At 39.4% G+C, this 27,605-nt stretch overlaps 1 protein-coding gene across 1 annotated transcript in view; it reads left to right on the top strand.

The window, feature by feature from the left end:
* Nucleotides 1–27,605, top strand: part of ARHGAP10 (Rho GTPase activating protein 10) — a 392,686-nt gene that overhangs the window by 194,127 nt on the left and 170,954 nt on the right. Inside the window, exons 10-12 of the mRNA XM_069105012.1 lie at nt 13,528–13,609; nt 21,565–21,607; nt 23,603–23,668. Coding sequence (XP_068961113.1) covers nt 13,528–13,609; nt 21,565–21,607; nt 23,603–23,668 — 191 coding nt within the window. The remainder of the gene's footprint in view (nt 1–13,527; nt 13,610–21,564; nt 21,608–23,602; nt 23,669–27,605) is intronic.

The raw sequence follows: 27,605 nt of genomic DNA on the forward strand, positions 1-27,605 counted from the left end.
CACAAAGCTAAGGATTGTGTCACATGTCATTCCCCCTCAGTGTCTTGTACACTGTAAATACCATACTTGAATACTTGAAAAATCACTTTGATTCTGTAACGTTTGCCCCCATATTGTATTCAGATACTGCTCAAAAAATAGACTAAACTTGTATTAATACAGGGAACTCCCTCTACCAATTTACATTCTTACCTTCTGTTACTTACTGATCTCGAGGGTTGTTTCATGGATACAGAGAACTCAAGTGACTTTTCTAGGATGACACTGCCAGTAGGTATCAGAGGCTCAGGAAAAAAATTGAAAACCTCACCCTTTTTCCATTTTTCTAAATCTGCTCAAATAGGATGCAAAGTTAATTCAGTGAGTTCCTGAAAATAGATTGTTCAACTATTTATTGCCTTGTGACCTCAGTAATTTAATTTAGTAAGTATTAAGCACCTATTCTGAGTTGAGGGACTATATTAGGCACTGGTGATATGTAAACCAAAGAAAGAAAATTTCTCTTCCCTCAAGTAACTAATATTCTAATATGGTATGGGAAATAACATGGACACATGAAAGTAAATACAAAATATATGCAAAATAATTTTGAGGGAAACACTAACCACTGGGGTTATTAGGAGAGACATACTAGGGATGATCAGTGGGAGATAGAATAGAAAATAGACCAGCCTGATTGGAATGTAGAGTGTGTGAGGAGGAGTGATATGTAATTGGTCTGGGAAGATTGACCAGAGCCTTTTTGTGAAGGACTTTAAATACAAAGTAAAGAAGTTTATAATTGATCTTAGAGGTGTTAGGAAACCACCAAAACTTTTGGAGATGGAGAGTGATGTGTACATTAAAATATCAATTCAGCGATTATGTTGAGAAGGGTTGGGTTGAACAAGGAAGAGTTTGGAGGAAGGGAGACCAATTAGGAGACTTGCTCCAATCCGTTGACTGGGCTGAAACAGGATGATTAAAGTGTTAATGGAGGTAGTAACAGACACAGGTAAAAGATACTATGGAAGCAAGAAGGAAAAAAGCAAATGTGTTTATTTAGTGGCTATTCTATGCCAAGCACTGTGCTAAACACTTTACAAATAGTATTTTTTTTAATTCTTAAATTGATTTATTTATTTACTTTTAGTTTACGACATTCAGTTCCATAGTCCCTTGAGTTTCAAATATTCTCTCCTCCTTCCCCGCCCCCTCATCATGGTGGCTTGCACTTGAATGTAGGATCTACAAATATCTTCACATTAATCGTTAGTCAAGTTGTAAAGAAGGATTTTAACTGATGGAATGATCAGTGGGAAAGAGGAAACAACAAAACAAGAAAAAGAAACAGAGCAAGTAATTTGTTTCAATCTGCATTCAGGTTCCACATCTCTTTCTCTGGATGTGAGTATCTCTTTCCATCATGAGTCTTTTGGAGTTGTCTTATAACGGACATCACACATATGTTGTGTCTGTGATTGTGTACAGATTTCTCCTGGTTCTGCTCTTCTCTCTCAGCATCAGTTTATATAAGTCTCTCCAGGTTATTATGATGTCCATCTGTTCCTCATTTCTTATGGCACAGTAGTATTCCATTACATTCATATACCACAACTTGTTCAGTCATTCCCCAATTAATGGACATCCCCTTGATTTCCAATTCTTTGCCACCACAAAAAGCGCTGCTACAAATATTTTTGTACATACGGGTTCTCCTCCCACTTCTCTGATCTCTTTGGGATACAACCCTAGAAATGGTATTACTGGGTCAAAGGGTATGCACTTATTTATAGCCCTTTGGGCATAGTTCCAGATTGCTCTCCAGAATGGTTGGATTAGTTCACAACTTCACCAACAGTGCATTAGTGTTCCAATTTTTCCACATCTTCTCCAGCATTTATCGTTTTCCTGTTTTGTCATCTTAGCCAATCTGGCTGGTGAGATGTGGTACCTCAGAGTTGTTTTGATTTGCATTTCTCTAATCAATAGTGATTTAGAACATTTTTTCATATGCTTATATATGTCTTTAATTTCATCTTCTGAGAACTGCCTGTTCATATCCTTTGACCATTTATCAGTTGGGGAGTGTCTTGTATTCTTATAGATTCAACTAAATTCTTTGTATATTTTAGAAAAGAGGCCTTTATCAGAGACACTGGTTGTAAAAATTCTTTCCCAATTTTCCACTTCCCTCTTAATCTTGGTAACATTGAGTTTTACAAATAGTATCTTTTTTGATACAAAACTCTGGAAGGTCTTTCCTAATATTATTTGCATTTTTCAGTTAAGAAAACCTGAGTTAAACAGAAGTTAGGTGACTTGCCCAGGGTCACATAGCTAGGGAATGTCTCAGGCTGGATTTGAACTCACACGTTCCTGATTCCAAGCCCAGCACTCCATCCACTGAGAGTAGACAAGACTTGATAACAGGTTGGATCTAAAATGGGAAGAGTGTGCTCCTGTGTAATTGGAAGAATGGTGGTTGTGCCTGTGATAGAAGGCAGGTTTTGGAGAGAACAATACTGAAAGTGGCTTTGGATTTAAAGCCAGTTTTTTTTTTATCTACTGTGTTGTTCCCCCATCTCCTAGTGAGATTTTGCATAATGTTTGTGACCCAGATGTGTGGTTAGTGTGGTAGATTGCAAGATACAAGGATCCTGGGGTTCATTTATTCCAGAAGTCTGTGCCAGGTACCCTTTGGCAATCTTCCCACAAAGATATTTTGAAACACACAAAATGCATATGATTACAAAGTAAACTTAGGTGGATTGAAATAGTTACTAAGTATTTTTTTTTAAAGAGTTCACAGACCCCAGGTTAGGAGTTTCTAATCTAGCCTAATCCCTTCAGTTCAAATGTGAAGAAAGTGAGGCCCAGAGACATAAAGTAATTGTTTTTTTCCAGAGGCAAACCAAGGATTTAAACTCAGGCCTTCTGACTTCACTGTTTCCACTATACCACGCTGCTGCTTTTTATTAGTTAATATTATTTTTTAAAATGTACAAGTTGCCTGCCTTCCCCTCAGTTCTCTCAACAGATGATCAAATTTCTCCTTATTTTACAGCTGGGACTGCCGGCTGTTACTCAACGTTCCTTGCTTGTACTTAACCCCCTTTAATTCAGAGTACCCAACCTTCTCAGAAAGGCCTTGTGTGTCCTGTCATCTTTCTGTATATTTTCTTGACTGCAATTCTCTGCTAACTCTTTGAGACTCAGTTTGAATATTCATGGACCCCTTCCTGTTGTTTCCCTCCTGTGGGGCTGTATCTGGCATATATTGCCTTTCTGCCATATTTTGTTAGCATAATACTTTCCAACAACAACCAAAAAAGCTAATTGTTTATTATTGGAAGGTGAGCACCCAGAGCAAATGTGAGTCATGGAAAAGACACTCCAAAAGCAGATTAGAATGGGAGTATTTGTTTCACTGGGTATTGTAAGATTTCTTTAGTGGATTTTTCTTCTTTCAGAGTTTGTCTAATAGTAGACATTTGTTAGATAATAATAATTAATAATTCGTATTTATATATCATTTTAAGGTTTGCAAAATACTTTACAAATTATCTCATTTGATCATCACCACCCTATGAGGTAGCTGCTATTATGATCTCCACTTTACCAATGAGAAAACTGAGGCATGTAGAGGTTGTTTGTTGTCCAGGGTCCTGAAGCTAGTAAGAGTGTTTAGGCGGGATTTGAACTCTTATTTTCCTTACTCCAAGAAGAGCACTGTGTCTGCTATGCCACCTCGTTGCCTTAATGGATAAGTAGCTAAGGAATTCAGTTTTGGAGGGCCAAGACTATGACTTAATTATCTTTGTAATCCTCCCAGTGCTAATGAACAAATGGAGCTTAATAAATATTTACATGAATGAGTGAATACTTGAGTATTTAAATTGCTATGCGATCTCATTGTAAGGTTCTCCCTTGTGCAGTGGAAATATGAACTCCTTCACACCTTCTTATCCTGGGTGATTTTATTCATATCCTCTGAGAAATCTTCCACAGGGGGTCTGTCTGATGTGGTTGAGTCTTTAATTTCTGTGGGCACTAGAGCAGTGCTCAGAGTCTGTAACTGTTATCTTTTTCTTGACCAGTTCACCTCTTTATCCTGTCACAGGCTTAAGGACTGAACCTGTGATCTCATAAGACTGGGAATAGAGATGGCCACCTTTTTGCAACTCATCCCCTCAGAGATTTGCTTGGTGCACTTAGAGGTTGGGTGATTTGTCTAGGGTCTTACAGTCAGTAGGTGTCATAGGCTTGCACCACTCTCTCCTATTGGATATACTCTCCCTTCCGGGATATTCTGTTAAACTCTTCTTGGATTTCTTACTTTTAATATTCCTCTCCTTTGCGCTAAATCATCATCCAAATCACAACCCTGAATTATGGCTTTATGCCAAGTCTTTATCCATGTCCCTTTTCTCTTCTGTTTCTACCCTCCTTCTTTCTTTCTTTTCATTTTTCAAATGCTTTATTAACTTCTGATTTACATAATTCATTTCCACCAGATTTTTTCTCCTACCCACTGCCCCAAAATAGCAGTCCCACAGGATATCCCCTCCTCCAATCTGCTCTCTCCCATATCTTCTCTCATACCCCCTTTGACTTTTCCAGTAGGGCATGGTGGATCTTTATGCCCCAGTGCCTGTATATCTTATTTCCCAATTACATGTAAAATAGTATTAATAATAGTGTATATATGTATATATTTGAACATTTGATTTTAAAGCTTTGAATTCCAGATTCATTCCCTTCCTCTCTTATCACCCGCCCTTACTTGAAAGATAAGCAGTTCAGTATAGGTTGTACATGTATAGCTTATGCAAAACATTAACATAGTTGATATCTTGTAAAAGAGTGACTATATTTCCCTCCCTCCTATCTCACGTCCCCATAGTTCTATTCTCTACTTTGATCCCATCCCTTTTCAAAAGTGGGTGCTTCCAAATTCCCTCCTCCCAGCCTGCCCTCCCTTCCATCATCCCCCCTCTCATCCCCTTCCCCCCTACTCTCCTATAAGGTGAGATACCCTATTTAGTGTGTATTTCATTCCCTCCCCGAGCCAAATTCAAAGAGAATAAGGTTCACCCTTTCCCTTTTGCCTTCCTATTCTTCCCCTCCATTGTAACCATTTTCCCTTGTCTCTTCTATATGAGATAGTTTACCCCAATCTGTCTCTCTCCATCTCCTATTATTATATTCCTCTCTCACCTCTTAATTTCACCTTTTAAGTATCATCCCTTCCTATTGAATTGGTCCTGTGCCCTCTATCTATGTATACCTGTAAACATAGATACACACATTCACATATGTATTCATAAGCCCATATACCCTCCAATATATATATATGTAATATATACACACACACACACCCTTCAACTATTTTCACACTGAGAAAAGTTTCATCAGTTACAATTATTGTTTTTCCATGTAGGAATGTAAATAGTTCAACTTTGATAAGTTCCTTATGGTTTCTTTTCCATGTTTACCTTCTCATGCTTCTCTTGCTTCTTCTATCAAATTTTCTATTCAACTATGTTTTTTTCATCAAGAATGCTTGAAAGCCCTCTATTCCACTGAATGACCATATTTTCCCCTGAAACATGGTAGTCAGTTTTGTTGGGTAGGTGATTCTTGGTTTTAATCCCAGCTCCTTTGGCCTCCAGAATATCATATTCCAAGCCCTTCGATCCCTCAGTGTAGCAGCTATCAGATCCTGGGTTATCCTGATTGTGTTTCCACAATATTCAAATTGTTTGTTCCTGGCTGCTTGTAATATTCTCTCCTTGATCTGGGAATTCCAGAACCTGTTTGTAATATTCCTAGGAGTTTTCTTTTTGGGATCTTTTTCAGGAAGTGATTGGTGGATTCTTTCAAGCTTTATTTTGCCCTCTGTTTCTAAAACATCAGGGCAGTTTTACTTGAGAATTTCTTAGAGGATGATTTCTAGGTTCTTTCTTTGATCATGGCTTTCAGACAGTCCAATAATTTTTAAATTATTTCTCCTGGATCTGTTTTCCATGTCAGTGGTTTTTCCCATGACATTTTTCACATTGCCTTCTATTTTTTCATTTGTTTGGATCTGTTTAATAGCATCTTGATTTCTCATAAAGTCACTAGCTTCCATTTGCTCCAATCTAATTCTGAAGCAATGATTCTCCTCAGTGAGCTTTTGAGATTCTTTTTCCATCTGGCAAATTCGGCTTTTTAAGGCATTCTTCTCCTCATTGCCTTTTTGAGCCTCTTTTGCCATTTGAGTTAGTCTATTTTTTAAGGTGTTATTTTCCTCAGTCAGGCTGTTGACTCTCATTTCGTAATTTTCTTGCATTGTTCTCATTTTTCTTCCCAATTTTTCCTCCACTTCTCTTATCTGCTTCTTAAGGTCCTCTGTGGCCTGTAACCAGCTCGTATTGTGCCTTTGAAACTTTTGGCGCAGGAGTTCTGATATCACTGCCTTCCTCCTGTTACATGCTTTGATCCTTTTTGTCCCCAAAATAGGAGTCTAATGTTGGGTTCTTCTGTTTGCTTTGTTTCCTTTGCCTTGGCATGTTGTTACTCAATTACTTGACTCTTGGGCTTTTTGCCACAGTAGGACTCTGCTACCAGACAGGGGAGCTTCCGTCCCAAACACTTGGGATTTCTCAGCTGCCGGAGCTATTAGTTGGGAGCCCTTGCCGAAGCCTCCACATGCTCTGGCAAGCTGGACACACACCCCAGGACCTCCACCCTAGACTGCAATCCAGATCCAAGCATGTTAAAGCAAGAGCGATTACCCCTCAAACTGGTTGTTTGGTCCACCTACACTCTGCAGTCCAGGAGCTGAAGCTACAAAGGGGCTGCTGCCCTGCACCACAGCTCTCAGTGGCTTCTTGCCCCAGGGGCAAAAGTCAAGGCACTCCCAACTACTGGGTCCCAAAGTCCATACTGCATGGAACCCTCACTTTGTCCTTGGCATCTGTGTGTTGATTAATCTGGAAAGGACCACAGCTGCTGGTGATCTGGAGTCCCTCCAGTCGGCTGCTGGTCAGGCCCGCTCTGGGGCTAAAACCTTGGTGTGGAACTGGGCTCAGCTCCCAGAGCACTGTGCTGGACGATTCCTGTTGGCCTGCTGGGCTGTCCTCAGTGGTATGTTAGCTTCTCTGTATCATTTTGTGGGTTCTGCAACTCCAAAGTTTGTTTAGAGTCCCCTTTTTCATGAATTGGGGAAGGTGGAAGCTGGGAGCCGTGGGAAGGACCTGCTTCTACTCCACCATCTTGACCCCGCCCCCCTACCCTCTTTCATTTTCAATAAGTATCTCACATTCATAGTGCCAATGGTAAAATGCTCATGGAATTCTAAGAATTGTATGATTCTTATAAATGTGATAAAATATCTTATTAGTGTGATTCTTAGCACTTCTGCTTTCCTTTCCACCAACACGCATTCTTCATGGCAGAAAGAAAAGTGGGCCATAAAGGACCAAAGATTATTTCTTATATGTGTGAATGTATACATACACACATACATATATACATATGTATACAGACACATATGCAGACATATACACATGTACACAAAATAGTTATGTATGTATGCATGCATGAATATATTTTGTTTCATGGGTTGCTATGGCCAAAGAATTCATCTCTGGCTACTAACCATATTTAGCTAAGCTAGTCCTTAGATTGGTTAAGGCACATCTCTGCAGTTGGAACCATACTCAAAGCTTTTTGTAAATTGATAGAACTTGCAATACACCATCAGATACTTCAAAAACCCAGAATACCTTCTTATCACGATGGGGTCTTTGAGTTGCAGTTTTGTGGGGGAATAAATGATTAGCTTTAAAAAAATTATTGCACCGTGCGTGCATGTGTGTGTGTGTGTGTGTGTGTATGTGTGTGTTTTATAGCTAGCTCCTTTTCTTCATGGAAATAATAGGGTAATTATTAGGACCAACATTCTTTGCTACTCAACCCAGAATAAATTGTCATCCTGTGGGTTAGTATTTTTGGACAAGCACAAACCTTCCCTGGGCTAATCCTATGTAATGAATTGTCAAGGCAGCATATGTCAGTAATTTTAAAGCAGAAGTCTGTGTTTCTGAATTCTCAACACAGCACTTTAATGGATTTTATAGTTTTTTGGGCTCTCACTAATATCTTTCCATATCATCAACACAAGAAGACAAGTAAGATATACTCTCCATTCTTTTTAGTCCTCAAAAATGAGAATACTTCCCCCATTACCCCATTCTGCTCCAAGGAGAATTACTATTTAGATTTTCAGATTGTTTACACTTTTCAAGTAGTATTCACTGCACAGCTGGGAAATACTGTGGTTCAGGTTATGGGCACACTGTATTGTGTTGTCTTACATGAGCAGAGAGTTGTATTAATGGGATATGCCTCATTTTAGGAATATCAACTAAAATATCTGTAAATTGGATTTTCATTGAGATAATATTGGTGCTGAATTTCCAAATATGCCTCCCCTTCCATGCAAACAGTTATAATTTTGCACAATAATGATTCCCACAGCATTGATTTTTTTTTAAATGAAATGTCTAGAAAGTTAGAGACTTAAAATGATAAATTTTTTGTTAGGGTAATTTATTTGCTTCCTTCTTCCTCCATTCAGTCCTTTGAAGCGTGAACTCCCACAGTCAATGGGTTAAGGTACAAGTCTCAATAGAATGGACTATTGAGGTTGTTGGATCTCAGTAGGATGAACTGTTCTTGGCCAAGTCACTTTAGCTCATCTGTAAAATGAGGGCTTTGGACAAAGGTCATTCCACTTCAAGATTTCTGATCCTATGATGATAATCTTGGTGACTGAGCCACTATCATAACAAGTTCTAGTTGAGAAAATTGTTTGATCATATATTGCTCAATTTCAAGACTTTGGGGATTGTGTGGTTGTTTCACTAGTGGAAATTTTTTTTCCACCAAGTAGATGATAACTTTTCTAGATGTTAGACTACAGTCTTTCTTTTTTTCTTGGAGGGGGGAATGCAGGGCAACTGTGGCTAAATGACTTGCCCAGAGTCACACAACTAGTAAATGTTAATGTTTGAGGCTATATTTGAACTCAGGTCCTCCTGACTCCAGGGCCGGTGCTCTATTCACTGTGCCTAGCTGCCGCTAACATTTTTGTTTTGTTTTATTTTATTTTATTTTTTTAGATTACAGTCTTTAGAGAGATCCTGTGGCTGAAACATTGATGACCTATGGCCAATCTCTTTTTCTTGCTGTTAAGTTGTTTTTCAGTCATGTCCAAGTCTTCATTGTGCCATTTGGACTTTTCTTGGCAATGATACTGGAGTGATTTGTTGTTTCCTTCTCTAGCTCATTTTACAGATGGGAAAACTGGGGTAAGCCCAGGATCACAAACAGCTAGTAAGTTTCTGAGTCTGGGTTTGAACTCAAGAATACGAGTCTTCCTGACCCCAGACCCAGCGCTCTGTGCACTATGGTGCCACCTAGCTGCCCATTAAATTTAGTTAGGCTTGTTCGTCTGAACAATAGAAAGACAACTAATTACCATGTCCGTACTTAGAGCATTTCTGGCTCAGTGCAGGTCCTTTTAGAGCTTGCAAGTCATTGCAATGACCTGTGACAATTGTAGCAGGAAGCACCCCAGCATCCCTTGGGTGGCTGCCAACACAGTTCTTGAATCTGCTTTGATAGAGGAAAGCAACTCAAAATGGGTTAACAAGCTTACTTTAATCAGTCAAATATGTATTGTTTACCTAGTTCAGGGGAAAAAGGTCAGCACCGGCAACTTCAGAGTATACAGACAGAATTATCAAGACAGAGAAACAGATCAAGCAGACAGTTTTCCAAACCGTCCAACCATTACATCCATACCAAATCAACATCTGGGTTTTTCAAAGCCAGAGGGCTCTCAACAACAGCTTCCCAGAGTCTCATCTGATCAAATCACAGAACACTTCTCAAAGTGAGCCCCAAAACAAAGCTACACATCAGGGCTTATATAGCCTTCTTCTGGCTCAGAGAATGTAACAACCTTATTGACCCACTGGCCAATCAAAAAGTATCTACTGAAAAACAAGCCTCCCAGCCCAGGCTCCAGGTGCACTTTAGCCTAGGGGCAGGGAAGATCTTAAAAATTTACATTCCCATTACAACAATGCAGGCTCACCTCCATGCTACAAGGAGGCATCAATGGGAGACTTTGGTGGAGAGTTTAATCTAAATTAAAAAGTGAACATTTAGATTTATTCCTCCCATAATTGATTTACTTTGACTAGATTACATTAGTGATTGTAGTTGTCATAATGGAGCCAAATTGTACTTGTTTCCACATCACAGATGGATTTCTGTTGCATATCCAGGTTGTCCTTTATATGTACTTGCATGATTTGTTTCATAAGATCATATTGTAATAATGACTTTCCTTTAAGTGCAGACGATATATCATCGTCATCGTTATTGTCATCGTAGTCGTCATCATTGACATTTAGTTTTTTCCTTAGTTTGATGTTTGACTACTGGCAAATTATGGTGGTAGTTTGATCTAAAGCATCAGTTACTTGCTGCAGTTCCTTCCCTTCTCATCTCCCTCTCCAACAAGAATTAGTATTTAGAGCAGGGCTTCTTAAACTTTTTCCACTCTTGACCTCTTCAGCGCTTCTTAACACTGTGACCCAAGACCATATGGAATCTGGACCCACAGTGTAAGAGGCATTAATTAAAGTCCCAGGTACTTTACACATTTGAAAATTAGTACATAGAATAAAGTATAATATAAAGTTTCTCTTTATGTCAGAACTTCCTTTATGTGTGTAAAAAGCACATTTGCACTAATCACCATGCATACCTTTTTTTTCCCTTCGCTTTTTGGAGGGAGGAAGGCAGGGCAGTTGGGGTTAAGTGACTTGCCCAAGGTCACATGGTTAGTTTTGTGTTAAGTGTGAGGCCAGACTTGAACTCTGGTCCTCCTGACTCCAGGGCTGGGCTCTATTTACTGTGCCACCTAGCCGCCCCCACCATGTACATCTTCAGGGATCAGAGAGTGGAAATAAAAATTGTGGGCAATGAAGAATCTTGAAAATTAGAGAGAGCCACATTGAAACTCTGATGCTCTTTCTTCAACCATCCTTGATTAACCTCTGGAAATTCCTTCTTTGTGAACATTATAATTTCAGGCCAGGCTCCACCTTTGCCAAGTCTATGTTACCTGTACCATTTCTTCACAGAAATGTCAATGGACAACCAATCTCATAGGATATAGAAAAGGGACATCAAATTTATTTAGCCTACTTTCTTATTTTTTTCTAATAATCTTTGGAATTGACCTGATATTCAGCGTTTGTCAGTCTCTGTTTATTACCATTTTCTTTTGGTGCTCAATCCCTGACTAGTATTTGTTTCAAGTTGCTGGCTGGTGATTGTTGTATTTTGCCCATTCTAAAGTTCCTTTGGACAAGAAAAATGTATTTTAGACCTAGTTTTCTTTTGTAATTTTTTTTTTTTGCCAAGAGCCATTCCTAGGGTGGGGGTAATTAGGGTATTACTCTAGGTTGCTGAATTTAGAGGGCATTGATAACACTTGGAGTCCTTGAGTACGATTGGAACAAATGAGCATAATACATCTAATTAGCAGGACTAATTAGTTAAAAGAAGGAGCTATTGGAGCACATTTCCTCTACCCCCTAATGCATCCTCACAGTGGCCGTAGTATTCTTTCTACACCACTGAGAAGCTTCCTGGGGCCACTCCAACTGTGTCTCAATTGAATTTATATTTAAAGTCCTGTGGACATTTTGTACTATTCATCCATCACGTTTTGTACTGTTTGTCCAATCAGATGTCACCAGAGAATCTGACTAAAATGCCATCTTTTATCCTTTATTTTGCTGATTCACTACTATGTGGGGAAAAAAAATATCACCAAGTTTTAGGGGAATTTCCTTTCTAGATTAATTTATCTGCCATCTAAGCTGGTATATGGTAACATTCTCCAGCACCATGAGACCCCACATGTAAATAGTCTAATTTCATGTTCTCAGTTAATTGATGTGAAGAAAAATGTTCTTTCCTGTAATTATAATTAACTCCCCTGAGTCTGGTGTGCCTTACTCTGAATAAGGGCCAGAATTTTAAAATCTGAGGCAAGGGCTTTTTAGCCTAGTTTGATGGGTTAAATATTTTGCCTTGCTGCTACCCTTCAAAAGGACACAATGAGCTACAGAATTGGAGGTGGTTAAACTCTGTTTTCAGATGTATGATGCCAAAGTAATGCTTTGAACAGAGTTCAAATAATTTGAGAAATCTCTTAAAAAGTAAGTGTGAGGCTAAAAGAGTGAGAAAAATTAAAACAGTAATAACAACTGAAAATCTATGATATCTTCAAAGCATTTTATTTGTATTCATTCATTTGATCTTTTCATCAGCCCTGTGAGGTTGGCACTGCAGGCTTTATCACCCCATTTTATACAAGCCAGGTTAGGGTGAAGGTCTTCACTTGTGGTCACATAGATATTGAATATAAGAGAGGATTTGAACCCTGCTCCTTCCTGACTCCAGATCTACTGGTCTTATTTATTGTACCGTAGAAACATTCCCTATTGGTGAATGGTGTTTGGCATGGACAAATAGAGGCCTTGAAAGCAGATGTCATTGTGTGGTCTGGAGTCACTAAATTATATAGCAATTCCTAATACTGGCTTCTTAATTAACCTTGCACCAATAGCATAGCCTTTCTGTAGTTCAGTATTGTAATCTGTAATACGAAGCCTGCTGGATGAGTATTGATAAAACAACTTGAAAACCCAATTGAAAAGATTTTCAAGATTAAAATCACTCTCCAAGAATGTCTATGATATCGACCCATAGTTCCATTCATAAAATTCACCTTTATTGTGGTATTATTCAGTAGTTGAAAAGGGGATAAAACAGTATTACATAAATAGGAACTTTGTGAAGTGCCAGCAGGGCAGAACGGATAGAGGGCCTTGCTTTGGTGTTAGGAAAACTTGGCTTCATATTCTACCTGTGACACATTCTCACTTAGTGACCCTGGGTAATTCACTTAAACCTTTCAGTGCTCCAGGAAGCCATGTTACAAATGAACTACTTTTCTGCATTGGTGAAAGCAACTTCTGCCAAAAGAAAAAGGGGAAAAAAAACTTAGTTAAAAGACAGTCTTTATCAGTGCAAAATCAATTTAGTTTAACCACCTTTCATCTTAATTTGGCATTTTCTCTTGTCCTATTATAGATTTCTTTGTGAGATAGATTCATTTTTCTCCTTTGATAAAGCAAACAAAAAAATGTCTCATTATTTGGAAAGTAAATCACAAGTAAAGAATAAGGATTCTCCTCACCTCCCACCCCTCAGCCTTTCCCAATCATTGGAGTCACCAGGCAGAATTTCCTTCCATTTGTGGATGGACTAAATTTAGAAGAATGCAGTTCAACTCGGCCAGGTGAACTGGATCAGGACTTGAAAAAAATGGGGGCTGTGATGATGGGTGTGTTTAGTTGTCAGTGACTAATATGCTTTTGTTCCTTTTTGTTTCTAATTAATTTTCAGACCTGGAATTCCTATGACTATGCAGGCATTTTCAGAAGAAGAAAGGAAGCAATGGATGGAGGCTCTGGGAGGAAAAGAAGCTGTAAGGGTTTATTAATAGCTCCATGAAAAAAATGCTTCAAGTGCTATAGAGTTAACTCTGGTTACTTTTACTTTATTTCTTTCTCCCTCTCCCCCTCTCCTTCTTTCTCTCCCTCTTCCTCTCTCTCTCTCTCTCTTTCTCTCTCCCTTTCCCTCTCCCTCTCTCCCTCTCTCCCTCTCTCCCTCTCCCTCCCTCCCTGCCCCCTCTCTCTGTGTAGGTATGTCCCTTTTGAAGACATGTAATTGAGTCTATAAATGAAGACATATAATATAATTGAGTCTTCTGGGGATGGGCATTATTCCTGGTTATATGTGAGTGCCATTGATGTGATAGGCTTGGCTCAGTCATCCAGCTTCTCTTTACAGTGTGCGGGTTTTTTTTTTTTAATTTAATTTTAGGAAGAGCACAACAAAACTGGAGAGCATGTGGGAGTGGGCAGCCAGGATGGCAAAGGGTCTAAGGTTCATTCCACTTGAGAATAGGTTGAAGGAACTGAAGGGGCACAGCTTAGTGTCGCAGTGTATAGAACACCAGACCTGGGGTCAGAAAGACTCTTCTTCCTGAGTTCAAATCCAGCCTCTGACACTTATTTAGCAGTGTAACCCTGGGCAAGTCACTTCACCCTGTTGGCCTTAAGTTTTTTTTCAAATGCTTTATTAACTTCTCATTTACATCATTCATTTCTGCCAGATTTTGAGTTACTGATTTTCTCCCCGTTTTTCCCCTACCCACCACCCCAAAATAGCAGTCCCACAGGATATCTCCTCCTCCAATCTGCTCTCTCCCATATTTTCTCCCATACCCCTTTCGACTTTTCCAGTGGATCTCTATGCCCCAGTGCCTGTATATCTTATTTCCCAATTACATGTAAAATAGTATTAATAATAGTATGTATATATATATATATATATATATGAATATTTGATTTTAAAACTTCGAATTCCAGATTCATTCCCTTCCATCCTTGTCACCCACCCTTACTGGGAAGATAAGCAGTTCAGTATAGGTTGTACATGTGTGGCTAATGCAAAACCTTGTAAAAGACTGACTATATTTCCCTCCCTCCTATCCCACCTCCCACTTGTTCTATTCTCTACTTTGATCCCATCCCTTCTCAAAAGTGGGTGCTTCCAACTTCTGTCCCCCCCAGCCTGTCCTCCCTTCCATCATACCCCCTCTCATCCCCTTCCCCCCCTACTCTCCTGGAGGGTGAGATACCCTATTTAGTGTGTATTTCGTTCTCTCCTCAAGCCAAATTCAATGGGAATAAGGTTGACCCATTCCCTTTTGCCTTCCTATTCTTCCCCTCCATTGTAACCATTTTCCCTTGCCTCCTCTGTATGAGATAGTTTACCCCAATCTGTCTCTCCCCATCTCCTCTCATTATATTCTTTTCTCACCTCTTAATTTCACCTTTTAAGTATCATCCCTTCCTATTAAATTAGTCCTGTGCCCTCTATTTATGTATACCTGTAAACATATATAGATACATTCACATATGTATTCATATGCCCATATACCCTCATATATATACATATATATATATTTCTATTCCCTTCAACTACTGAGAAAAGTTTCATAAGTTACAATTATTGTTTTTCCATGTAGGAATGTTAATAGTTCAACTTTGATAAGTTCCTTATGATTTTTTTTTCACTGTTTACCTTCTCATGCTTCTTTTGCTTCTTGTATCTGATTTTCAAATTTTCTATTCAACTCTGGTTATTTCAGCAAGAATGTTGGAAAGTCCTTATTCCACTGAATGCCCATATTTTCCCCTGAAACATGATACTCAGTTTTGCTGGGTAGGTGACTCTTGGTTTTAATCCCAGCTCCTTTGACCTCTGGAATATCATATTCCAAGCCGTTCAATCCCTCAGTGTAGAAGCTGGGTTATCCTAGGTTATCCTGATGGTGTTTCCACAATATTCAAATTGTTTCTTCCTGGCTGCTTGTAATATTCTCTCCTTGATCTGGGAATTCTGGAACCTGGCTATAATATTCCTAGGAATTTTCTTTTTGGGATCTTTTTCAGGAGGTGAACGGTGGATTCTTTCAACCTCTGTTTTGCCCTCTGGTTCTAAAACATAAGGGCAGTTTTCTTTGAGAACTTCCTGGAGGATGATTTCTAGGTTCTTACTTCGATCATGGCTTTCAGGTAGTTCAATAACTTTTAAATTATCTCTCCAGGATCTATTTTCCAGGTCAGTGGTTTTTCCCATGAGATATTTAACATTGCCTTCTATTCTTTCATTTGTTTGGATCTGTTTAACAGCATTTTGATTTCTCATAAAGTCACTAGCTTCCATTTGCTCTAATCTAATTCAGAAGCAATGATTCTCCTCATTGAGCTTTTGAAATTCTTTTTCCATCTGGCAAATTTGGCTTTTTAAGGCATTCTTCTCCTCATTGTCTTTTTGAGCCTCTTTTGCCATTTGAGTTAGCCTATTTTTTAAGGTGTTATTTTCCTGTCATGCTGTTGACTCTCATTTCGTAATTTTCTGGCATTGTTCTCATTTCTCTTCCCAATTTTTCTTCCACTTATCTTATCTTTTTCTTAAGGTCCTCTATGACCTGTTACCAGCTCATATTGTTCCTTTGAAGCTTTTGGTGCAGGAGTTCTGACTTCCCTGTCTTCCTCCTGTTCCATGCTTTGTTCCTTTTTGTCCCCAAAATAGGAGTGTAATGTTGGAATCTTCTGTCTGCTTTGTTTTCTTTGCCTGGTCATGTCACGTCACCCCTCAGTCACTTGACTCCTGGGCTTTTTGCCACAGTAGGAATCTGCCACCAGACAGGGGAGCTTTCATCCCAAACTCTGGGGTTTTCTCAGCTCCTGGAGGTATTAGATGGGTGCCCTCTCTGAGGTCTCCACACGCTCTGGCAAGCTGGACACACACCCCAGGACCTCCACCGTAGACTGCAGTCCAGATCCAAGAAGGTTAAAGCAAGAATGATTACCCTTCAGAGTGGTGCTTGGTCCCCCTACACTCTGTAGGCCAGGAGCTGAAGCTGCCACTTGGTGCTGACTGGTTGTGCCAGGTCTCAGTGGCTTCTCACCCCGGGGGCAAAAGCCACACACTCCCACTTACTGGGTCCCAAAGTCCAGACTGCACTGACCTCTCACCTTGTTCTTCGCATCTATGTGTTGATAAATTTGGAAACGGCCACAGCTGCAACTGATGTGGAGTCCCTTCCAGCACTTGGCTGGTCAGACCAGGTCTGGGGCTAAAGCCTCGGTGTGGGGCTGGGGGCTCCCAGAGCGCTGTGCTGGCCGATTCCTGCTGGCTTGTCCTCAGTGGGAGGTTAGCTTCTCTGTGTCATTTTGTGGGTTCTGCAGCTCCAAAGTTTGTTTAGAGTCCCCTTTTTACATGGATTGGGGAAGGTGGAAGCAGGAGCTGCTCGGAGGTCCTGCTTCTACTCCGCCATCTTGACAACAACTTGACTAATGTTAAAAGTCGGCCTTAAGGTTTTTCATCTGTAAAATGAGCTGGAGAAGGAAATGGAAAACCATTCCAGTATCTTTGCCAAGAAAACCCCAAGTGGGGTCATGAAGTGTTGGACATGACTAAAAAATGACTCAACAGCACAACAGCCAAAGGAACTGATGATATTGAGCTTGGATAAGAGATGACTTGGGGGGCATGATAGCTTTCTCCATATATTTGAAGGATTATTGTGATGGGGAAAAGAGAGTCTTTTTCTGCTTGGCTTCTGAGGTCAGAAGTAGGAACAGGGTATAAGTTGCAAAGAGGCAGATTTCCACTTGATGTAAGGAATACATCTATTAAAACAATTAAATTATTAAAATAATTTAAAAGGGGAATGAGCTGCTGTGATAGGAACAGGTTCTCTCTTCCAGGAGGACTCAAAGGGAAAGCTGAAAGGACCATGGTGATGGCTTTTGTTATGATGAATGACTTATTAGCAACAAGCCTGATATAATGTGTTATGACTTTATATAATTTACATCATTTTAGAAGTTCATGTGGTATGAACAAGGTTATCCATAAAATTATAAGTCCAATGCAACTATCACCTGTGGATATTACTATTATTGTTGTTTTCATCAATATCATTATTACTGCAAATGTCTGAACTGCTTCTTAGCTTCATTTATATAATGAATCTGTAACATTATATGCTGTGTCTAATCTATAAGATTCTCAACTCAGGACAGTCTATGACTGGATAAATCAATTGGTAGCTTCAAGCTATCCTTACATCTCCCATTGCTGTTTTCTGTGGACTGACATGGAAAGGATTTTTCAAATAGAGAGAGATCCAGCAGAGTTTAGAAGCGAGGAAAGAATGTTGTTTGGTGTTAGGAAAGGAGTATCTTCTGCTGTATTCTCTCAGGTGGAGTGGGAGATGAAGTATGCAGAAGTGACCTGCAGTATTATGACTTGTGCAGGCATTTCTTATCTAAGACATGGGGAAGAATTTGAATAAGAGGGAGCAGAGACTAATTAGTAGGAAGAAATCCTTGAAAATCATGAACAGGAAGTGCAGTGTTACTGGGCTATGTGGAGCCCATTAAGGGAGGTTTGTTGAGGGGAGGTTTGCTTGTAGGAAGACTTGCTAATTTCTTTCTTTCTTTCTTTTTTTTTTTTTTGGAATTTTTAGAGAGGGAAAGTTAGGGTGGTTGGTGTTAAGTGACTTGCCCAAGGTCACATGGCTAGGGGTGTGTGTGTGTGTGTGTGTGTGTGTGTGTGTGTGTGTGTGTGTTAAGTGTCTGAGGCTGAATTTGAACTCTGGTCCTCCTGACTCCAGGGCTGGTGCTCTATTCACTGTGCCAACTATCTAGCCCTTGTCCTTCATTATTGAAGAGGAGGACCATGACATCAGGGAAATGATGACATGACTTGCAGTTAACTTGGATTTGAGTGAAGGTCACCAGCCTCACTTTCTCCTCTACAGCCATCTGGGTCCAGAAGTCAGATATTCATCAGGACGAGATGGCCCAGGATGCAGTGGGAGATCTGGCCCTTCTAGGCTAAGGTCTTCTCAATTTCTCACCTTTTTCCCATCAAAGGAATCACAGGATCATAGAATTGTAACTGTTAGGGACCTGGGAGGCCATCAAGTCCTGGCCTTTCATTGTAGAGGCAAGGACCTGAGGGTAAGGGTGGTTACATGGGTAGTTGGTGTCAGAGGTGAGATTTGAAACCTCATTCCCTGATTCCAGAATCAGTGTTGTTTCCCAGTTACCAGACTGGTAGAACGTGGAAAGAGCATGGAATTTGAAATAAGAAGGCCTAGGTGACCTTGAGGAAGTGTCTTCTACCCTGTGACCCTCGGATTTCCTCATTTCTAAAATGATCTGGATCATTCCCAGGTCCCTTCCTGCTCTTAATCTGTGACTAGATTCATTCATTGATATATGTACTTGAGAAGTTCAGTATTAGCATTGATAAATGAGTCTTCCCTCCACTGTCTGTTTATTCTTAATATGCCCTTGAGGTTCTTTTGGCAAGATCCAGAGGGACTGATCTCTTCTTTGACAGTACCACATGTAACTGAGGTCCCAAAGCAAGCAGCTAATCCCCTATTGTCAAGGTAAAGCTATGACTATGGACATTTCTCCCCAGAGAATAAAGAGGTCTATTTAAAAGTCAGTTTGCATAGAGAAGCTTACCTGCATCCCTGGGAAATAAATTCGCCATCAGTGGCACCATGACCTTGAAGATACCCAGTCTGACTTTTCCTTCAGAGTAAATAACAAAGCGATTAGTCCAGAGATAAGTGAACATTTGTGAGAACTCCAAATATTAAAAGTCCTGCTAGGTATTTGTGTGAAGAAATTTAGGCAGGGCATGTTTCTAAAAGTAGTGTGCCCTTAGAATAATGAGCCAGTGGCCAAAGATCTAAGAGTTGCTTTTGAACTCTCCTGTTTCAGATGGAATTATTTAAATCATGGTTTTCCTTGGGTGGTAGATACCTTTCTGTGCTTGGTATAGCCAGAAAAAGAATTCTGTGCAAGGATTCCAATGAGCAGTTTCTTGATAGCATTGCTGCCAGATCATTCAATGGTACCCCAGTTCTGTTGTCAGGAGATGTTTCTGCCTTTGCTATTCAGGATAAGAAGAATGACCAAACCTGGAAGAGGGAAGATGGTGAAGGACAGTGTGAAGGAGGGAAGAGAAAATCGGATGCAATTATAGGATCAGAATCATAGGCTTAAAAGGTTTAGAGCTGGGAGCAACATGAATGGCCTCTGAGTCTAACCCCCTCTCTTTGTACAGATGAGATTTACAGATGAGATTTCAGTTTGAGAATTGAAGCTAGTAGATGCCTGAGATGAAATTTGAATGGAGAGACTCAGACTTCAGTTCTGATGCCCTGTCCACTCTGTTCTTGCTTCTTCTAATCATAGAATCTCAGAGGTGAGAGGGAACCCTGAGGTCTTCTAGTCAAGCCCTTACTTGGGGGGAAAAAATCCATCCTACAAAAGGCTTGAGAAATTCTATTTTATCTGCTTTTTGTTTAAAGACCTCCAAGGAGGAGAATTCCACTCTCTTCTGAGGCCATCCACTCTGCTTACAATGAGATAAGTATAGGGACTGGATCTTAGATTTTCATTGGTATTGGGAGCTCCTTACATGAAAAAAACTCCCTCTACCAATACAGATTAGCTCCTTCTCTGCAATTTATCAATCAGTAAGTTGCTGTCCATAGCATGGTGAGGTTAAGAAATTTGTTCAGGGTCACATAGCTAACACATGTTGAAGGTGCTTTATACTTTGTTGTTGTTGAATTGTTTCAGTTGTGTCTGACTCCTTGTGATCCCTTTTGGGGGTTTCTTGGTGAAGATTCTAGAGTGGTTTGCCATTTCCTTTTCTAGCTCATTTTTTAGATGAGGAAACTGAGACAAACAGGGTGAAGTGACTTGCACAGGGTCACACAGAAGAGTGTCTGAGAACAGATTTGAACTGAGGATGAATCTTCTTGATTCCAGGTCTAGCCTGGTATATACTGTGGCACCACAAAGCTGCCCCACTTTTACTTAGTAGGTACAAAGTGAGTGCTTAGCGATAGATTGATCTTTGCAAGAGATGCCATCAGGCTGTTTGAGCCATGACCAGTCAGCAGGTATTTATTATGTGCTAGGACCTGGAGACAGAGAAAAAGGAAAAAAAATCCCTGCCCTTTAGGAGCCTATGTTTGGGAGGAGGGGTTGAACATGAAAATAAATAGACACAACCAGTGATGAAGAATACTTCCTATCTCTGAACAGAGACGTGAGAATTAATTTTACCAAACGAGACACACATTTTTGAATGTATCCAATAGGAGAATTTGTTTTGGCTGTGCATATTTGTTATAAGGGTTTTGTTTTTTATTTTTTAATGGTAATGGTGGGAGTAGAGATGAGAACTAGGGAATATAAGTGCATATAAATTGAAAGAAAATACTTTAAAATTACTATTTACATACAAGACATATGCATGTTATCTTAGAGGGGAAGGCGGTAGTAGTAGTGGGAACTGGGAAGGTGATCTCAGAGGGGAAGATAGTAGGCCCCTTGCATACAGAAGCTGAGCCTTGAAGTAAGTCAATGAAAGTAAGAGGCAGGAGTTCAAGGCCTATGGAGTGGTGTTATAACCACCGAACATTTCAAATTCACAAAACCTTTGACTTGGCCTATAAGATTTATTATCAGATCCTACCCTACCCACGTTCCTATTAGGTCTTGTTGCTGTTTGCTTTCTGTGGAGATCAGAGTGAGGGTTTATAAAGCTTCCTTTCCATAGAGCTCTGTGCTGTTAATGGGCTTTAGGCTGACTAAAACCATTTGCCTTTTTGTGCATGGTTTTGGCTCTCTTGTCCTTCTGCTGCTTTATCTATAGCCACTCTTACTGATAAAAAAGGAAGTATGTCTTTATTGTGTTTGCCCAACATGAACCCCTGACTGAAGTATTTTCTCCTTTTCTTTCTTTTTCTTAATATATGTGTAGCTGCTTCCCAGTTTGAATAGAGCCAACTTAAGACGGGAAGGAGGTAAGTGCTAAGTCTTGTTTGCTCTCCATTGTCTGAATACACAGGGCTCATTATTGTCTCTAAAACGTGGCTCATGCTGTTCTCCCTTCCTCTTTACTTATCTAGTTTCTACCCAATTTCTTAGGGCTTGACTCGGGTTCTTACTGTCTACTGTTTCCCATTTGGACCTCTTTTGCCTCTGAAATAGTACTCATTGTCTGAAACAACCATTTCGACATTTCATTATATCCTGTTTTGCATTATTATTTAACAATCAGAAGTGTATGTGTCTTAAATATTACCTTCTCAAAGGAAATATCAATTTCCAGACTACTGAGGTCCATGAGTAAGAATTTTTGGTATCCTTTTCCATTCCAAGCACAGAATCTGGGCACAAAGTAGATATTCAGATATCTTTTGGGAGAGGGAATATGTCTTTCAATTAAAATAACAATAAACTAAAATTGAATATTATGCTAAACGGTGTCATCTGGAATGGGATGTCTAATTACATATAGAGTGCTCAACTGAGAGAGAAATGTGAACAATGGTATTGGCTGACTCTGTACTCTTGATTTAGCAACTGGAAATTGTTTACAGATTTCAATGTAAATATAATCTTTGTAAGACTGGAAGACATTTAAGGTGTGAATGGCTGAGTTATGAACATTGGAGAGATTCCATGTTCTGCTGCATAATCAACATACAAAGTTTTGTGTCCAGATGAGTCTTACATTCTGAAAGGGATTGAGCTGCATCATATTGCTTCAATTCAGATTTCTTAGAGTAGGTTCCTTTGATGGTTGTATCATTCTTTCAACAACTCTGTATTCTGTATATTCTAGGTATTGGTTTGAGGAGATGGGGCCACATACAAAGCTGAATAAAGTACAACGTTTGCCAGTTATGAACTTAGGAGTCTCTGTGATGTGAACATTTCTAATTGTCATTTTGAAGAACAGAGCCTTCTAATGTGAATGGGACAGTAATGGTTCATGAGCAATTTATATGTTTTGGCTCTCTGAAATGATATGGGTGGGCTAATTGTCCCTGATGACCCCCTCATTAAAACCCCAGCCAGGGTTTTCATGGTGGAGAAACCAACAAGGCAAAAGCCACATGGATCCTGACCCATGTGCCAGGCTTTAATTTTCAAGTACTGAGATGAAATTCTGACCCCTTATTGTGTTTCTGTCTTGTTATTTATTTAATGGATGGGGAGTGGCTGCCTATACCCACCTTTGCTGATTTGCTTAGAATCCTTAGGATTGATTTTGGTTGGGACACAAAATGTACTATCCTTTGTAAAGGCAAATGTTTATGTCGAAGAAAAGGAAATTACTTGGCATATTCTAGATTATATATCTAGATATACTTGGCACATTTAGATTATTATAACCTGCCTACCAAATGATTTTTAGATTTCAGTTATTTTCAAAATAGTATTAAAATGATTAAAAACATTTGGAAGAGTGATATGAAACATGACTTCCAAAACATGAGTTTTTATTAAAAAAATTTCAGACAACTGGCTTTTCTGAGCCAACTTTATGATTTGCACAATTGAGAAAAAAGATGAATGACATTTGCCCCTGACCCACATTGGGGGCATGACTTTTTTTTAAGGGCTATTTAACATGCTCATTTTCTTCTTTTAATTTTCTCCAGAGCTCTTGGTGGAATTTTGTACAAAATATACTCAGCCGTTTGGGGATGAAGTTTTTCGTGCTGAGTTTTTTTTTTATCTATTTGTTTTTTAGTGCTGAAGAAGATGGATGCTCAGTTAACAACCTTCTTTAGCATTTTAAGTTGTTGTTAACAGTAAATATACTGTTATTCTGAATGTGTGCTCCAGTGAATATACTAAGATCATCAGTGTAGATCACTGCTGTAGCTCAACATGTGGCCTTTAAAAAAGAAATGGTTCCATCAAAACAAGCCCAGATGTTATTTTTCCAGCTTTGTAAGGAAGAAAAACGTGGATAATTCATGATGTGCTTAACATTTTCCTTTTAGGTGCACAACTGGATAAGATTGGATTCACAATTCTCAGAAAATGCATCCGTGCAGTTGAAACACGAGGTAACACGACTGTCTGCCTGAATCCTTTTATTCATTAAAGGATATGAGTATTTAAAAGATCTGATATGCATTGAGAATGCACCCTGTTTTTGAAAAGGGCATGGCATGTTGATTTAAATGCATCAGAGTAGGAGAAATAAAAAGGCAAGTGTCCTTTACTGAAAGGCTGAGAGTCATGGGGTACTGTACTCTTCAGAGACCTAAAACTGAGTCTGACTCACTGAACAGTGGAGACACGTAGCAATATAGTGGAGACACATCAGGCAACATATAACAAATGGGGAACTGCAAAGCATCCAAATAAGGATGGCATCCAAGAAATGTCAGATCAGGAAAGAAAATGGGCTGATTATGTGTGAGAGTGAATACTCGCCACTGACTTGCCCGTGTGCTCCGTTGGTATCCTTGTGGCATCAGGAGAAATGGAGGAAGTTCCCTGGGTGACCCTGGGGTGCTGAGCTTATGGAGGACATGTAACAGACCTACCTGAGAGGGGCAGGCATGGCAGATTTATGTGATGTTAGGGGAGAATAGCCATACCAGTGAGCTCACAGGTCCATTCAGGTATTTGAGATTGCCTTTTCCTGTGCTTAACTGGTCATTTATTTTGTGATACAGTATGAATCTCTTCTTCCCTTTCATCTTTTTCCTTAGTAAAACTTAGAAACCATTTCACAACTAAGGCCCATTTGCAATTCAGTTTTTAAAGTAGAATTATTTTATTTTAGTGTGTGTAAGACATTGTTTACACTAAGATGCTGGGGATACAAATATAAAATTTGTTATTTTTGCTACTTACACATGTGCACATACATACATACATACATGTATTGTGTATATATGTGTATATGTGTGTGTGTGTATATATATATTTAAATATAGTAGGGGCCTAGAATTTTTTTGGTTTTTTTTGGAGGGGGGAAAGTAGGGCAATTGGGGTTAAATGACTTGCACAAGGTCACATGGCTAGTTTTGTGTTATGTGTCTGAGGACAAATTTGAACTTGGATCCTCCTGACTTCAGGGCCAGTGCTCTATTCACTGTGCCACCTAACTGCCCCTAGAATTCTTTTTTATCCTGGTTTGCATATGTGTGAAATGAATAATGAGAAATCAGGCAAAATGCTGTGAGAGGTATGAAGGGAGAAGAATCATGTCTATCTTGGGCTTTCTGGGAAAACTTTGGAGGAGGTGATAATTATGCAAGGCCATGATGGAAGAAAAGAATTTTAAAAGGTGGTGATGATGGGGGAGCCATACTCAGGCATAGGAACTGGTGTGTACAGATGTGTAGAGGTAAGAGAGGACAGAATGGGGCTGGGGAATGGTGAATAAGTGGATCAGAATATGAAGGGGAACCAAATAAGTTGTGTTGAAAGATTAGTTTGGTTCGCCAAAGTTTTTAGCCACTAATATGTAATCTGCTTTTGTGCTCTTCCTTGTACACTATCTTCCACCATCTCTGGGAGAGCCTGAAGGTTATTTTTATGGGCTCTCTGTGCTATAAGTAGGTCCTTGTACTTTGTCTACCATGTAAGCAAACGGAGGGAATCCAAATATTTGGCCATTGTGAAATTGACTATTTTGGAAGGGCCTGCTCCATTAGAGGTTGAAGTCCTATTTGGTCAGAAACTTTGCTTTGGTAGGGATAAGCAGAATGTTTGACTTGGTCTTGTATTGTACATCCCTCTTCCTTTAGACTTAGACAGCATCACAGGGGACAGTCAGATCAGTCACATTTTCTTCGAAACCAATCCTTTGTCATAAATCCAAGACTGACTGCCACCTGTGAAATTAGAATGCTGATAATGGACATACGAGTTGCTTTTGTGGTTTGGGTATGTGCCCATTTGTAAGAAAAGTCCAAATTTCAGAAAGCCTTTTCTTTCTGACTCTTTAAACAGCAATACAGGCTGAAGAATTTTCATTCATTTCTGGCTGCTTTGGATAGGATATGGGAGCTTTCTTTTCTTTCCCTGCTCTTTGCAGATATCTGTAAAATTTTAAAGGAGTTCTCAAATGCTACTCACAGTCAGTCTTCATTTTTGTTGTTGTTGTGGTTCACAGCTAGTAAATGTACAGATTTTCATGTTCCACTTTGTATGTGTTTGCTTTTTCAATTAAAAATGAAAAGGATATCCTTCTCCAAAGGGGACTTTTTATACTCTCTCTCTCCTTAGAGGTTTATGTCTGTATAGATAAAGTACCTGCGTCTCCTCGGTCTCCTGATGGGTATGTGCAGTTTACCAGAGGGCAGTGGGTCTTGCAACGAGTAGACACAAGTTAGCTTGTGTACCATTTTAGGATATTTTTTTTAGAGAAAAATACATTTTTACAAATCTCTTATTAGATGTTTATTTTTTTAAAAGCAAATATGTTTTCCTTCTCAATCCTTCTGATCCCAGAGTTTTTTTCCTCTTGTTACAAGAAGCTGTTGCTTTTAGTAGAAAGAGAGGGAACAAGGGAAGGGATCAAGCATTTATTAAACCCCTACTGTGTACCAGGCACTGTGCTAAGCTTTTTACAAGTATTATCTTACTGGATCCTCAAAATAATTGTGAGTATGGATGTAGTAAGAAGATAGGAGAGAAGAGTTCATGATTAGGTCGTTATTCCTTTTAAAATGTGAAAGACCTTAAAGTAAAACCAGTCATTCACTTGTCCTACAGCCGTGAAATGTCTTCATCAATAGGTTGTTTCTGGTGTCCCCATTCCCCCAACCCTGTTTAATTATATCATGGCAATTCTCTATCTTTTATTATGCTTTCATGAATTTCAGTCTTAGTGTTTTATCATTTAGCTTTTTATATCAGTGAGATAAAATATTATTTGATGCATAGGGGGATGATGGCCTATGTCTGAGACACCTGGATTTAGGTCCTGCCTTTGACTCACGTTAGTTGTGTGTGACTAGGCAAGTCCCTTAAACTTGGTGCCACTGATAACTCTCTAATAGAAGTTATGGACAGATTCTTCACTTGCATCAAAATAAGGAGTTCTGTATTAGGGAATAATAAAAAATGTATGTTATAAAACTGAGTTAAGAATGGTGAATTGAATTGCTCTCAGATTGGAGGGTAGCTGGGGCCAGCTGGAGAAAGCTGTGAGGTGAGGTTTGATGGAAAAGAAGGGAAGAATAGAGTTTGTTAAGAAGGAGGAAGGAGATCATCCCTTTCATTTACAGATAATCTTGGACAAGGCACTTCATCTATATAGGTCTCTTTTTTTTTATCTGCTAAATGTTTGGAGTAGTGGAGAGAACATTGGATTGGGAGACAAAGGATCTGAGTTTAGATTTTAACATTGCAACTTATTAATTTTGTGGCTTATGAATGAATGAAAAATTTATTAAGTACTGTGTACCAAGCTCTATACTGGGGATATAGATAGGAAAAGCTAGCTTGTTTTTGCTAACCCTCATTTCACCCTTGCTTTGATGTTGTTGTGGATCTAGATCTGCAGAGCTTGCCTTGGGGAGGTGGGGGAGAAGGGAGAAGTAAAGAGGGAGGGGGGGCTACCTATGAAGAGTAATGGAAAGAGGAAAAACGTGGAAAAGAATCACAAGTGCAGTTAGATGTGGGTGAGCCATGGTTTGAAGGTCAAAGAAACAAACCAAGGTCATTCAGGTCAACAAGGAAGAAGTATTTATCAGACATTACATTATCCCAGGCATTGTGCTAAGAACTGGGGATATAAAGGAAGGGAAAATGATTTGCCATCGATAAGCTTACAGTTTTATGAAGGAAACAACATGCAGACAGCTATGAATAAATACCAATCCATTGGAGATAATTCTGGAAGGCTCCTCGTGGAAGGTAGGGTTAGAGTTCATCCTTGAAAGAAGGCAGAGGTGAGGTGGAAGCAAATTCCATTGAAAATGGCTGCAGAGCAATAAGAAGACCATTATCTCTGTATTTTAGATCATGTCCAGGTGAGTA

The sequence above is a fragment of the Petaurus breviceps genome, unplaced genomic scaffold, assembly GCF_028583685.1.
Source record: "Petaurus breviceps papuanus isolate PSGF00001 unplaced genomic scaffold, PetGlider_PUasm1.0 76, whole genome shotgun sequence".
In the NCBI taxonomy this organism is placed as follows: Eukaryota; Metazoa; Chordata; class Mammalia; order Diprotodontia; family Petauridae; genus Petaurus; species Petaurus breviceps.